This window comes from Aplysia californica, unplaced genomic scaffold, assembly GCF_000002075.1.
Source record: "Aplysia californica isolate F4 #8 unplaced genomic scaffold, AplCal3.0 scaffold00467, whole genome shotgun sequence".
Taxonomy (NCBI): domain Eukaryota; kingdom Metazoa; phylum Mollusca; class Gastropoda; order Aplysiida; family Aplysiidae; genus Aplysia; species Aplysia californica.
This window is the reverse complement of record NW_004797737.1, coordinates 78,475-93,822: the sequence shown is the minus strand read 5'-3', so window position 1 is coordinate 93,822 and position 15,348 is coordinate 78,475. Positions and strand designations below refer to the sequence as shown.

The following is a 15,348-nucleotide window of genomic DNA, read 5'->3' as shown; positions in this document are numbered from 1 at the left end:
TTGGAAAGGGCTAATTAATCATGTCAGATCTGTAGTGAGTTACATTTTCCAGTGTCTCTAAAGTTAAATGTTTTTAACCAGGGGCTTGTCTGATGATGAAATCATGTCATGCACCACGCATAATCATGTTGATGATAGAACGACACCACACCATTTCCTGAAGACAAGGCCATTTTTTTTGTTTCTTTGATTGTCAAAATAGGTGGTTTCAGCTAGATTGAAACTGGTTTTGCTCATTTTTATTTGCTGGTTTCAGTGGGGTTGAACCAAAAAGGCTTAGCTCTAGTCTGTGTCTTTCTATTTTCTTAAAAACTTGCATTGCCCTGCTTTTTTTCATATAGTCCCTTATAATTTTTACTTAACTTTAAAAGCCTTCGCGTCTTTTAACTCATTTCCTACCAGGCCAAAATCCACCACTGGCCCAGGGCTTTTCCTTGACCAGTCCCCCCCATACCCCACCAAAGGGAAATGTCAAAACATCCACATAAATACCCACAAACCATGTCATATTGCTCATCAAACTGGAGGTAAAAAATAATCTATCAGATGTTGATACGGTACTGAAGATTCATTCCAATTATATAAATTTGGGGTTTCTAAAATTGATTATGTAATACAATATAAAGGGTGTCATATGAAATCAACAATTTTCCTGCTTTGAAAAGTCTGAACTAAAAAAATAAAACAGCATCATTCAAACTTCACAGGTTGTTACTTCAAGTAATGCAAAAAAATTCTGAAAGTTATGTCAAGGCTCCCCTTTACGCACATATGTGCGTATATTACCCCTTAAACCTGCAGATAACCCCCTTAAAGTTTTGGTGGTGCGTGAGCGTTACTCTTTAAAATTTCATTTCGGGGGTTTGCATACGCTTTAAGACGTAGGTGGTGTGCGTCAGGCAAGCATCATTTTCCCCCTTCTCTGCCCCAAAGCTGAGTCAATGATTTAACAACACACCCACCACACACATGACACTGCTGTCACCTTTTGTCTGTGACTCTGTGTCAGAAGCAGTCGACCTAGAATCTACTTCTTACTTATCAGCTGCACGAAGTTTCTGGCGACACCGGCCTGTTTGAGCAGAGAAGCTCCGCCCACATTCTGGTCTCTCGCATTATATTTGCCGGTGTTGTGCCTTGAGTTTACCCTTGCCGTGAGATTACTCCCATCCTTCTTTAACACACTAGATCTAGTAAACATGAATAGTCCGCCGTCGAAAGACTGGGATGACTCTGAAGAATAATGAATTAGTTTATTTTCCAACCCTGCCGCTCATCCCAATGTAATCGAGATATCTAGATTTTTTAAACCCAAATTTCGAGCACCACGATTTTCCCGATTTTGATCGCGTGTGTCCCGATTTTGTTGTTGTTGTTGGGGTTTTTTTAATGGTTTTTTTGTTCCGTCTGTTGTGCCGGATTTTTCTAAAATCTTACTCTGCCTTCTTTTCTGTCGAGGGAAGCACTCGTTAAACTTTTTGTGAGCAGAAACTCGGAGCACTATTTTCCTAAATGTCGATGCCGAGTTTAGTAGTTGTGTTGGATCTTTGCACACGCGTGTTATTTCAAGTATGTATAATGGAAGTAGTATTGGTTTGGCATTCCAACTTGGGACATTCTCAAGACCAGGCCCTTGATCATTTTCGCTTTTATTTTTGTTTCAACTCAGAATTCTCCGATGATGGCCTGCTAACTGTTTAGTTTAAATTGCGATGCACAAATGATCAATATTATTCGTAGTTCTGCTGTTACTTTCAAAACAAGCTTTGTCCAAGTTCTGATTAGTCTGGGCCCGTCATCAAGACCTATCCGTAAAACTGCTTCAATCGCTCGTTCGCACCACGTGACATGACTCCCACCTAAGTGAGTTCCGCGAGTGTTGGGGACCGTTGACGGGGTCAATTTAAGTTTATGTACACCGGCTGAAGCGTTTTTCGGGACTTATCCAGGTGGGGGCGTGTAAAACACTTAAACTAGGAGAGCTTGACGTGATACTTCAGGATTTTAAAAAATAATGGTAAAACACACACAGGCGCGCGTACGCGCTCTACACACACACGTATCCCAGGACATTTTTAAAGTCAGTTTGGCAGTGACCTTGGAGATTTGTCGTTGATCCCAATTTTTTAGATTTCATAGATTGGCAGGTCTGATTTTCTTTGTGTATTACAGTCGGAAATGACCCCTTTTGGTTTGTCAACTTCATTTTATTTTTGATTGGCTCAACCACCACCGCCCTTCCCCCTCCAAATGGACACAACTCTAATTGTAGTCAATATTATTTGCTGTTACAATGAAACTAAGTTAATTAAAAATCGTCAGCATTCAGTCTTCGTAATGGTCACTGTGTGTGTCTGTGAGAATGTGCATGCAAGTTAAACGTTTACATGCAAAAATTCTTACTATAAAATTAGGAGATAACTGACTTTTACCCTTTAAGTTTCTAAAACAAGGGTGAAGGAACCTCTTTGGTCTGAAAAGGGGAGCCCTGTATGTACATGTACCTTTATAGGAGTGAAAATATGGGGTATATACTGAAGTCAGGGGAACACTTCTTCTGATTTTTAGGTTTCAAAGGAGACAGCAAAAAAACGCTGATGACTGAAAATCGTCTGTCAGTGCTTAATTTTCTTTCAAATCCGCTTACAGGAAGTCTGTTCTATAATTTCGAAAATGTGGATCGTCCGAAAATTTAGTGTCTTTTCATTACTGGATTGGAATAGACATTGAGCTACTCAACGCCATATTTTGCGGCTCTCGGTCCACGAGCCGTAGTCCAACAAGCCGCAATGGCTCGTGGTAGGAAAAGTGTTAATCTGAACGGTAATCAGTTTGTTCAAAGTGACAGGTTGACCATTTTTTGAAATATCACAAGATTCCTTGACCTAAAAATATGCATTGTTATAAAAATGAAAGAATTCTGCCCATGAAATTTTTTGATCTTGGGAGTAGTGTGAAGAAAATGTGAAATGGTCATTTTAACAGTTACCTAAACAACGGACAGACGAAATCTATGATGATTTCCATATTTGCAGTGCAAAATATTCCCTTGGGGGTCATTTCACAAACTCGTGTGCAGCTTCCCAGTGCATTTAATAATGAGATGGCTGAGATGTAGCGGTGTAAACAAACATGGGCACAAAAGAATGAACAGACTAATCATGTCAGATCTGTTGAAAGTTCCATTTTCCTGTTTCTCCAAAGTTTTAAACTTTAAAATCCAAGGCTTGTCTAATGATGAAATCATGTCATGCACCACGCATAAGTCATGTTGATGATAGAACGACACCACACCATTTCCTGAAGACAAAGCCAAGACCAGAAAGTTATAACTTATTTTGAGTTTGTTTTGTTTGTGTGTTATGAAAAGACTGGGAAGGCAACAATTAGTAAGCGACATGACTTCTGCATATATACTGTGACGTTTCTGAGTAAGGAATCGCACAAGCTCTTTTCTTGCATGGAATGGTTTTGTCATGCAGTTGCTCGATTTGTTAGTTTTATTTTTGTAAGATAGATTTACAAGTTACTTTCCTCCTTGGAATTGAAAAAGACTTAATTAAAGTTACTAAAATACTTCCACTGCAAAAACAAGTCACTGGGTGGGGGGCTGGCGTACCTGATAGCTTTTAAGAGAGGGGGACAAGACTTCACATTGGTTGACATTTTTATCTTCCGCAGTTGCTCAAATTTTATATACAGTGCTCGTTGTGTCTGTAAATGGAATTACGATTAATAACATAAAAGATATTTGACATTATTTGGTGGCCATACGTTAAAGTCTGATACTGACGATATCATTCGTGGGCTTTGTTTTTGTACCTGTCTTAAGTGTGCTGGTGTATCCGTTACTTTTTTTGTTCATATTTTTACTTTCAAGGCCCACCTGAGGTGAAAATTAGTCTCCCATCGTGATCTTGTATAGTTGTATTTTATATTTGTCGTAGCAGTGTTAAAGTGACGGTAGTCGTGAAGTGAACTTTCGCAGAAGTGAACAACTTGTGTTTCGCGCGCTCATATGACCTTAGCAGTTGCGAGCGCCGTAAAACCTTATACTACTATACTAAAGTGACGGTAGTGGGTGGTTGGTGGGTGCTCTGGTGTGGTTTGCTCCTTCTTTCCAATCTAACATCTATCATTTTTGTTTTCCCTTCTTCTTTTTTATGTTTGTTGCTCTCTTGTAACACCTCTAATCTTCTGGCGCTCATATGACCTTATGCAGTTGCGAGCGCCGTAAAACTGCTACTATAACTAAAGTGAAGGTTGGAAATTAGATGTGTGTGTTTTTATTTTTTAGCAAGTTGCCATGGACAACAGCAACCTTGTTGGGTTTTACATGTACACAACCTCTGAGATTTCCATGACCCTGTGATATGTGTCATTTTTGGGCAGAATGACCAAACTGGTGTTTGTAATTTTTTAAATTTTTTTTGGGGGGGGGGGGGGGGGGGATAAATTGTTTCATGGAGGGAAAAAACATTCTTTGGTCTAATTTAGCCTCTTAAAAACTAAAACAGAAATACATTGTATTTTAAAATGGCTTTGTGACTGTAGAGAAATGCTTAGAGGGCTTTTTTTTTTCTTTTTTTTTTTTTTTTACATTTTAAACACAAATAGGATGAACACCAGGAGTCATTTCTGTGTCCAGCTACTGTTTCTTGTTGGACTTCCACCAACTGGTGATATGTGGTCTATCTGCATCGTTCTGTTTGTTCTTCTCAGATGCTTATCTTATGATGAAAACTTGTCATGCACCACGCATAAATTCGTGTTGATGATAAAGAGACACCACACCCTTTTCCTGAAGATGAGCATAAATTTCGAGAAGCCAGTGTTTGTAATTATCTCAGGCTGTTCTGTGAGGGCATTTTTATTAACCTTGAGAGTGCTGCTGAATTGATAAATGAACACTACTGAAATGCATTTTTTCTTGTATGTTCATCTGAAGGTATCAACATCTTCCTGGATGGATTTGTTCCGACGGAGAATTTGAGATTTCGTGAGGCTTCACTGACTTTCAAGGTCGCAGAAACAGCCATGGAAGAGGAAATCAAACGCATGTGTCGCTACGAATATCCCAATATGAAAAAGAAGCTTGGTGAGTGATTTTGTTGTACAGAGCCATCTTGGTGCTGTTTTGGGAGAGTTGTCAGTTTCCTTCATATTACTCATTTTGTGCTTCCACTTGGCTAGATTTTGAGTTTTTATCAATATGAATGATTCTTCTTCTTCCTCTTTCTCGATGTATGGTTTTATGATCATATAGGTTCTTGTTCTACATGTAGGGACGGTATCTCGCTTAACATTAGTTTACTGAATATTCAGACAGTTCTTTCTTCTCAAGTTACTTCTCTTGTTTGTTGTTTTTTATAATATGTTGAATGTAATGCTCTTCAGAAACTTACATTGGGTGGTTGGCGGTTGCTCTGGTGTGGTTTGCTTCTTCTTTCCTATCAAACATATATCGTCCTTATCTCCCCTTCTTCTTTTTTATGTTTGTTACTCTCTTGTAACACCTCTAATCTCCTGGGGCTCATGACCTTATGCTGTTGTGAGCGCTGTAAAACCTCTACTAAAACTTAGAGGAGAAACCTACAGGAAGGGTGTCGAATGTTTGCAGAAGTGTTTTACCAACAGCTAATGCACATACCTTTAATTCAACCAGGTTCGTTTCAGCTGGCCATTGATGGTGGACAATTCACAGACTCTGAAATCATTGTCATGTTGGGTGAGAATGGAACTGGCAAAACAACTTTCATCAAAATGCTGGCTGGTCGACTGGAGCCCGATGATGGAGGTATGTATGTTGGGGGTATGTCGCGGTGGCCAGACTCTTGAGAATTAAAGTAAAATTGCAGAGACCTGAGATTGCCCTGGGAATTAAAGGAAGTCACCAAAATGACCCGAGAAAAAGCCAGTAAGGTCACCTTTTTGCTGGTCACATTTTTTTTTCTTTCCCCACTTCAAGATTGCTATGCTCAAGACTTCCTAAGATTTGAATTTTATCCTGTGGGTCATTCTGAAATGTGAAAAGATAACTTCTTATGATAAAATTGTTTTTATTGCTATTTTTCTTTATGTTGCCCGCTTTGAGATAGACAATGTAAATGGATAAACATATTTCTTTGTTCATTTGCACATATGGTGTAAAAGTAAGGTTTCCTGAAAAATTATATTTTATTGTTCACATATATATCCCCGTATAGTTTAGAGTTTGTTTTCTATTCTTATTCTAATTTTAAAATCTTTTTTTGTTATTTTTTCCATTTCAGGAGAGATTCCAATTTTGAATGTGAGCTACAAGCCTCAGAAGATCAGCCCAAAGCATCAGGGTACTGTACGGCAACTTCTTCACGAGAGAATCCGTGACGCGTACGTGCACCCCCAGTTTGTTACTGATGTTCTGAAACCATTGCAGATTGAGCCTATCTTTGATCAGGAGGTTTGTATACCAGAGTTCTGACCATTCAGTGTAACTGTTCAATGCTCACAACTTTTTTACTCTTGAAATTATATGATATTATATTTTTAAAATCTATGGGGTTAAAACTTATTGTATTCGAAGCATCGATGAAGTTTTGTTTCCACAAAATCATATTGCACTGTCGTGTACTTTTCAGGATGACAGTAGGCCTACATTACATCTGGGTAAATAGTGTGTTCCTTTGGGTCTAAATTCAACCTTAACTCTTATCCTGCGTCTGTGCCCAGATGCATATCTTATCAGCAACCGATTACGTCGGACGTGCCGGGCAGGCCGCCAGGGTCACTCAGTGTGTACTGTTGGTGTACAGCGCGCGCGCCGGGAAACGTGTGTTTTTGCCATGAATACCGCGGGAGTGTGTTAACCGATGATGAAAATAACGCTCTATCTTTCATAGCTTTCTATTTATAAAGTGTTACAAACAAATGAATACCCCCCCCCCTCACAAGCTGATAAGACATTGCGAGTAGTTACGCCCATTCAAATAACCTTTCTGGACGCTCTTGTTGTCATGAATGACCTGAGGTTCGAAAGGGGATAATTTAGGTCAATTTCCGAATGTTTTATACTCAAATTGTTCTTTGTACCTGCACAATGGTATTCAAAACTATCAAACAAGCTTATTTTTTATCAGGTAGTATCATTTCATACAAAATTAAGCTCATTTGAAATATTTTGTATAGAAAAATTGAAGTCTTGTTTCCTGACTATCCTTTTCGAGCTCCTCATGTCTAAGTAGGTCAATTTCTTCTATAATTTCATTGGACGAACATCTAGAGCTACCAACTTGGCATGTTTTGAATGAGACGTATGCCTTGATTACGAACCAACGCAGGCGCTTCTAGAAGAAGGCCACAAACGCACACAAACTCATGCAGGCTGACGCACACACACTTGACCTGCGTGAATGGGGATCCGACTCGGGACCCGAATGACACGTAAGAGGATGCGCACTGTGCGTGCGCTGAGCCAGGGGCTACACTGATTCGGGACCAGAACGTAGGCGAGGTGCCGAAATAGGCTTATCGGGCGACATAAACCGGCTCCCGCAGGATGAGAGTTAAAAGGCGGAGGGGACTCAATAACTTTTTAGTGTTTTTGAAAAAAACAAAATGGGTTCCTTTCCCACCCTCTCATTTCAGGTTGGATTTTTGTTGGTCATTTATGTTGTGGCCGTCCCTGCAAGTAGTTAGTTTCAAGATACCAACCAAGGCTTGTCTAATGATGAAATCATGTCATGCACCACGCATAAACCGTGTTGATGATAAAATGACACCACACCCTTTCCTGAAGACAAACCAGTTGCTGTACCTTTAATTTGTTTGTCATACTCTATGTCACAAATACTGTACGATTGGATTAATTTGATTGACCTGTCCAGTTTGATTCTTGACTTGGTAGGTGCTCTTCTGTGGTTTGGTATCGTCCTTTTCCCTCCTTTTTTTTGTGTGTTGTTACTCTCGTGTAACACCTCATCTTTAGCACTTGTATGACCTTATGGTGTTGCAAGTGCTGTAGAACTGTCTAATAAAGTAATAGCTGACATCGTACTTATCTTACTGCTGTATATTTGAAGAGTAACGGTAAAAAGAAATTATTCTAACATGATTTTGTATTGCTCCTTATGTTATATTCAGCTAAGATCCCGTAGGCTTAAGTGCTCTTCTTTTTTTTTTTACCCGGCTCCTGCACTACATAGGGACTGTATGTTGTAGTACATATTTTGCTTGTGTTCTCAACTGACAGTTTACTGTGTATTTTTGAATGTACAGGTTCAAAATCTGTCTGGAGGTGAATTGCAAAGAGTGGCCCTTACCTTGTGCTTGGGAAAACCTGCAGACATTTATCTCATTGATGAACCATCTGCTTACTTGGACTCTGAACAGCGTCTGCATGCTGCTAAGGTTATCAAGAGGTAATTCCTTTGTTCCAGTCTCGCAACCGGGGGCCGTTAATTCTGCAATTGACTTTTTGCTCGTTGAGAACATGGTAAATTGAATTAGTGACTTGTTAAAAAATAAGAACTTCTCTTCAGAGTTTACAGTGCCGTAGCCCATATTTAGTATTATGTTCAACTGTATGATTAATGCTTTTATTTCTAAGCGCATATGTAGGATTCTGTAGCATGTCTCATTTCCAGGTTAATCTCCGTAGCATGTCCTTGTCCTATTTTGCACACCCTTTTTTCATCCAGCACTCAAGTTGCTCACCGAAGCGATAGTTTACACCACTTTTTCACAAGAGAACTTGTTGACATGATCAAGGAAAACCATAAACAGACCATTGTGGATCAGAAATAATTTGTGAGTCTTCGAGATCGTACAATCCTGTTATTAGAGAAACCATGAAGTTGCTTATCAAACAAGGAATCCGATGCTTTGACTGCACACAGGTGGCATGTCTATACAAGACATCCAATTCCGGCAACTTACCTCAATGGTAGATGGATTTAAAGAAAATGCCAAGTTCTCATTTCTGGTAGTTTTATGTGCAGTATCAATGTTGTAAATGGCTACTCTCGCTTCACTCACACTGGGGCCACTAAGGGAGATGGTCGATTTGTTGTTGTCCAGTATCTATGTTTATGGGCCACCTAGATTTCTCCAAATTGACAATTGCCTCGAATTTAACAAATCTAAGCCGAGCTTACATGCCATAATATGCATACTGCCAAAGTAGACGAGAAATAAGCTATATTTCACTATTTGTGAGGCAGCGTGGTGGAATCAGGCTCTCGTCAAAATAATCAAAGTGAAGAAACTGGCATTTTCCCGCAGGTTTGTGAATTTTTATCAAATTTTTATTTTTTAGCTCAACACCTTTCATGCCCAATTAAAGAACTAATTTCTGTGTGGATTTTTCTGAAAAGCGTTGATTAAAGGAACAAAATTTTAAATTTTCAGTTACCACGGACTCTTCAGCTAAGGAAATAATTAATCTTTGACGGCCATTTTCTCTCTAATTTTACCTCTGGAAATAGTGACCCCCCACCTCCTTCTTTCACAAATATCTCGACTTGTATTCAAGATACATGGATATTTTTTTCATTCAAATAAAGACAAGTGATTAAGCTTTAAAATGATAACGAAAACATCTACATGCCCAAAAATTGACGAGAGCCTGATTCCAACACGCTGCCTCACATTTGTTTGATTGATGTTTTAAAATTCTGGGATCATTCCAAATAGTTTAAAGTAAAAGAAAGCTCTCTGGTTATAACATGAAATGAAGCAGAATAGTATGTACAGATATTTATTTCAGATTCATTCTGCATGCCAAAAAGACTGCTTTCATCGTAGAGCACGATTTCATCATGGCAACTTACTTGGCTGATCGTGTGGTAGTGTTTGAGGGGAAGCCGTCTCTGGACACAAAGGCAAATACGTGAGTACTTGAATTAGTAAATTGTTGATGTTTTGTTTATTTCTTTTGTATTGTTACGTGCCATATCCTCATTTAGTGAAAAGCATTTACTTTTATAGGTCACAGAGGAAAAGGACTTAATTGTATTCATTCTATGCAAAGATCATTTTGAACTCTCAAGACCTGTCCTGTTAGAAGTCTTATGTTGCTGAGTTAAGTTCATTCATAGCAAAATATTAATTTCAACAATAGCCACGTTTTGATGAAGAAATATGGTTTATCAGAATTATGGAAGTAATTGTTTGTGGTGATCGTACTTAAGTTGAAAGATGTAGTACCGGTATGTTTTGTTTCTCAGCCCCACTTTAACTTTTGAAGAACTTTGGGAAAGCTTACTTCATTCCCGTCATGCTCGCGCACGCGCCTCCCGTGGTGCTACAGACTGAAAGTATCTTTAGGCCATTCCCAAAGGGGGGGACATTAACCATGTTCTTATGTACAGTAGAATTGTAATCGTAAATGGGCTGGTTCATCAATGTCATGCTCATAACTGCCGGGGCTCTCGTGGCCTAGAGGTTAAGGTGTTGGCCTCTCATTCAAAGGTCCCGGGTTCGATTCCGGGTAGCGACCAAAAAATTTTCCTCTCTAAAATTGTCTCTTTTCACATCCTTTCCTGATCTCTAACAATGTTCTGTTGTCTGCTTTCATTTCCACTTTCTGCCCCCACCCCCTCACCTCCTTTGCCCCCTCCTCTGGGCTCCTGACTCTTTCTGCAGCCTTTCTACGGCTACTCCTTGGCTCCTCCTAACTGCTGTCTTTCTGCCACACCCCTGATCTGCCGGGCAAAATTCAAAATTTCCTACCAACGAAAAAGTATTAGGTGTGTCCCGCGCGCTCATATGACCTTATGCAGTTGCGAGCGCCGTAAAACCCTATACTAAACAATCATAACTGCCTGGACTGCAACAGGGAATTGCTGCTTTTTCTTTCCTCGTCCTTAGTATCATCATTTTCCTCTACTTTGTATGTTTGTCACACACTTGTGACCCGCTATTTCCGGGGTGCCTTGATAGTCGAAGCAGACTTTGTACATTTGAAGCTAGAGGGGTGAGCAGATTAAGCCTGATTCCCTGTAAGTGCTTCTCTGTTGACATCCACTCCTTGGCGTTCATATGGCTTATACTGTTGTGAGCGCCGTAAAACTTCTACTAAAACAAAACTTACTTCATTTCCCCTGCTCACATGTACAAGAAATGATATAAGCTTTGTTGCATGTTCCATATGCATGTTGCTATTAGTCTGATGTGTTCCATTTCTCCTATTGCAGACCTCAGTCCCTACTGAATGGCATGAACAGTTTCCTGGAGTCTCTTGACATTACGTTCCGACGTGACCCAAACAACTTCCGACCTCGCATCAACAAACTGAACTCTGTTAAGGTAGGTGTTGCATTCGTCGTCCCAGCCTTTGTTCGCATTAGTAAGGGACCTTTCGTAAATGTTGGGAGTGGGACAGTTGTCTTCAGTCTTTCCGTGTCATATTTGTTTTTATATTTAACTCCCACTCCAAGAAATTTTCAGGCTAACGAACTTACTTTTTATCTTTAATTTGTATAAAATTAATCTTTCTTATCGCTCTTCAAATGCTACCAGTACTAACAGTGTTCTCATGTCAGAGCCTGTGATTAAACTATGTTTCCTAGCAAATTATGCTGAGATACATTTTCCCGAATATGAGGCTCACTCAATCCACTTTCCTTTTCTTTACTACCCCAAATTCTGGCTCTGTCAATTTTTGGGCCCAGTATTTTCTTACACTGGGAGTGGTGTCTTTAAGCAGATTCCATGGCCAAAATATTTAAAAGATATATTAAATTTCGGGCTTCCGCTTAAAAACCAGCAGTACTTTCTGTTTGGGCAGTTCGTATAGGAGGAATGCAGTCTTCTCCATCAGAGGGAGAGTAGCGTTAAGAATGGCTGATCTGCAATCAGGGCTATCATGTTTAAGCATAGGAATTAACTGATGGAAGATAATGATTTTTGTAGGAATGTCCCTCAACAGTGACAGACAGGTTAAATAAACGCCCAATATATCTTTTTTAAATGTCAGGATAGTTTCATGTTTAGTTTTTTGTGGCATCTAGCGCATTTTTCCCCCAAAAAATTCTTGAACTGTGTGGGAACAGTTATGCCAAGAAAGGTGATACGAGTTGTAAAAGATAAAGATTGCTGTCCTCTTTAGCTGGTCACCGACCTTCAGAGAACTGCCATCATGGTGAAAGACTTAATTTCACTTGTGAGCTTCTTGTACTTTTCTGGTTTGAAGGATTTTCAACTATAATTTTCCCTTTTCCCACTTTGTGCGGTCCTGGAAAGGTTGGGGATTTTGTAAGAATAATACAAGGTTGTTTTTTTGTTTTTTAAAAAATGAATTGCATGTTTCCCTTATAATTTATATATATAGACTGTCTTTGAAAGCCTATGCGGGTAGTTGGTGGTTGCTCTAGTGTGGTTTGCTCCTTTCCTATCAAACTTCTTTCATCCTGATCTTTTCCCCCCTTTTTTTTTTACTTACTCTCTTGTAACACTTCTAAACTTCGGCACTTATATGACATTATTTTGTTGCAAGTGCTGTGAAAGTGTTACTGAAACTAAAAGATAGCCTATGATTACAAAATGTTTCTTAGCAGACAATGCAGAGACACATTTTCCCGAATATGAGGCTGATTCTTTGTGTAATTTGCTGAGACCGACATGCTGTACTTTTTTTTTTCCCCGTCTTCTTAGGTCTTGGATTAAAAGTTCCTTTAGTTTTCATTTTTGTGAGAGAAAGTATGTGTCCTAACAACAAAAAGCAGTGCTTGACTGTATTGTGGGTTTTGTTGTTTTTGTTTTTTTGTGTCTTAAAATCTGTTTATTCACTAGACAGTAAAATATGAAACTTTTGTTTCTAACTTTATTTTGGCCTGATTTTTTTACTTTGAAACACGTCAGCAAAATGCTGTATTCCAGGGAACATATTGGGAATCATCATGCATGTCTCAATGTAAGGAAAAAGTGTTGTTTTGGACATGTCTATTACCTTGAGTATGAACATTCCTGCATTTTTGTAGATTGGTAAGCTTTTCATGCACTGGCCAAAATATATGTGAAAAAAGTTTGTTTTCGTGTAACGTAGTCTCTTTTCTGTTTATAATATTTTGCTGCATCAGCCTGTGATTACTAATTACATGCTTAGCCAGTAGTGCTGAAACAAATTTTCCCGAATATGAGGCTTTGCAGACAAGATAGATGCTATGGACCTGTATTGTATTGTTAATTCAAATGCAGCCTATAAATACTATAATGTGTCTAATGGCTAATGGTGTTTCACCTTGTTTTTCAGGATGTGGAGCAGAAAAAAGGCGGCAACTTTTTCTTTTTAGAAGACTGAAAAAGGCCTTGTCAAGGGCAGAAACTTGGCATGGCTTAAGGGTGGTGGTCTGTCTTCCTGGTCTCCTGTTGTGGGGGGTGGGAAGTTGTTGCTTGTGGAGTGGCAGCAATGGCATGTGTCTGTGGAACTTCTGGAACAGGAACGCGGCCGCTGGAGAGTGACTCCAGCCCGAACAGATGGATGCGGCCAACATGTGGCTGGCACCGTGGGGAATGGTGAGCCTGAGTGGGAGCATGGTGGTAGTAGACCCTGCAGTGTCCGGTACGGATGTCTGCCTCGGAGTGGTCTGGATGGTAACGCACTCTGGGGTCGGATTATCAGGGTAGCAGGATTCCCATTTTCCAACCCCCCAGCTGGTGGAGCTTTGTTGGTCACAGTGAGAGGCCTCATGGTGTCTAGAAACTACAAGCAATGTTCACGCACCCTTAATCCATACCAAGTTTTTTGTGATATTACTTGTCTTCTCTTTATTTTTGTCTCTTGGGTTACGGATTTTTTAACTCTAAATATTTATTGGTGTTATTATTTAATCAATTATTTAAATTTCTAATCTCTTAAGAGTCCAAAATTGACTGTTTAGGTTTGTGGACATCATGAGGTCTCCATTCAAACAAGCTCTGCTTAAGCACATGGAAGTGGGACTGCGCCGGGGTGGTGGCTGGTAACAAAGTAGAAACTAGTGCTGTGGGTGTTCCTGCAATGAAGGCATTTACCCTTGGTGCTCTGTTCTCAACCCCCTGTTCTCAGATCTTTGCTGCCAGGTTAGCTCCTCGTGAAAAGCATACAGATGATTGTGACAGCCACCCTGAAAACTAAAATGGATGATTTTCTTTCACTGCATTCAGATGGAAGAGTTGCTGCAATGTGTGATAGTGATGCAGATTTTCTGTTTTGGGTTGTCATTGGCAAGACAATGCATGTTCTGCCAAAGTATTGGGCATTAACAATGGTTTGTTTCTTGTACTGTCAGGGCCAGGTTTAGGAGTGTTGTTACATGAGAAAAATTGATTTCTTGTACAACCTCAACCATTTCATGTTACAATTCCTGGGTATCTCCATGGGCAAAGTTTGGGGGGGGGGGGGGGTAAAAACTTGGAGGTGTTCCTGCGCTACACATTCTGACATGGAATGGCCACTTACCTGTTTGAGATTGAGAATCACATGGCAGTCCTGTTTGAGGAAGAGAATATTATGGTAATCAAAATGTTATCATTAACATGTGAGAAAAAGAATGTATTTTCCCTGCTGTCTGCAATTTTTTAAATTAATAAATCTTCTGGAAAGGCTTAATGTCTTGTTTTGGTCCTTTGTGTGTGTGCTGTTTGTTTTTGTGCACTTCATCCAGAAAGTTGTGGCACTGGGGAAAGTTGCCCCCAGTGACATTGAAAGGAACAGCACAAGGCCTGTGTAAGTGTAAGCCCATGAGACAACTCAGCGTCACTATGTGTTTCACACTTAGTTTAGTTAGTTTTAGTAGAGGTTTTATGGAGCTCGCAACTGCATACGGTCATATGAGCGCCAAGGGGCGGGTGTCAACAGAGAAGTCCTTACAGGGAACCGGACTTACTCAGCTCACCTCTCTAGCTTCAACAGCACAAAGTCTGCTTCGACTATCAAGGCACTCCGGAAATAGCGGGTCACAAGAGTGTGACAAAACATACAAAAGAAGTAGAGGAAAACAACGTTAGTAAGAAGGATTAGGAAAGAAAAAGCAGCAGTTCCCTGTTGTAGTTCAGGCACAGTTATGAGTTTACAATTCTACTGTGCATTAGAACGAGAATTGTCCCCCCTTTGGGAATGGCCTAAAGACACTTCAGTCAGTGGCACAGCCCCGGGGGTTCAGCAACACTGTTAATGTTCAAATTGTAACAAGACTTCAACTGTTAGGGGGCTCTCGTGGCCTAGAGGTTAATGTGTTGGCCTCTCGTTCAAAGGTCCCGGGTTCGAATCTGGGTAGCGACCGAAAAATTTTCTTCTCTAAAATTGTCTCTTTTCACCTCCCTTCCTGCTCTCTAGTAATATTCTGTCGTCTTCTTTCGTCTCCTCTTTCGGCCCCCTCCCCCTCACCT

General features: G+C 39.9%; 1 protein-coding gene across 2 annotated transcripts in view; it reads left to right on the top strand.

Annotated features, from left to right (window-relative positions):
• Positions 1-14,567, top strand: part of LOC101857740 (ATP-binding cassette sub-family E member 1) — a 40,366-nt gene extending 25,799 nt beyond the window's left edge. For both annotated transcript variants that reach the window (XM_005105362.3, XM_005105363.3), the window contains exons 10-16: positions 4,949-5,098; positions 5,666-5,797; positions 6,273-6,442; positions 8,257-8,399; positions 9,746-9,868; positions 11,175-11,286; positions 13,232-14,567. In XM_005105362.3, the coding sequence (XP_005105419.2) occupies positions 4,949-5,098; positions 5,666-5,797; positions 6,273-6,442; positions 8,257-8,399; positions 9,746-9,868; positions 11,175-11,286; positions 13,232-13,279 (878 nt within the window). In that variant the 3' untranslated portion in view covers positions 13,280-14,567. The remainder of the gene's footprint in view (positions 1-4,948; positions 5,099-5,665; positions 5,798-6,272; positions 6,443-8,256; positions 8,400-9,745; positions 9,869-11,174; positions 11,287-13,231) is intronic.
• The last annotated feature ends 781 nt before the right edge of the window (positions 14,568-15,348 follow it).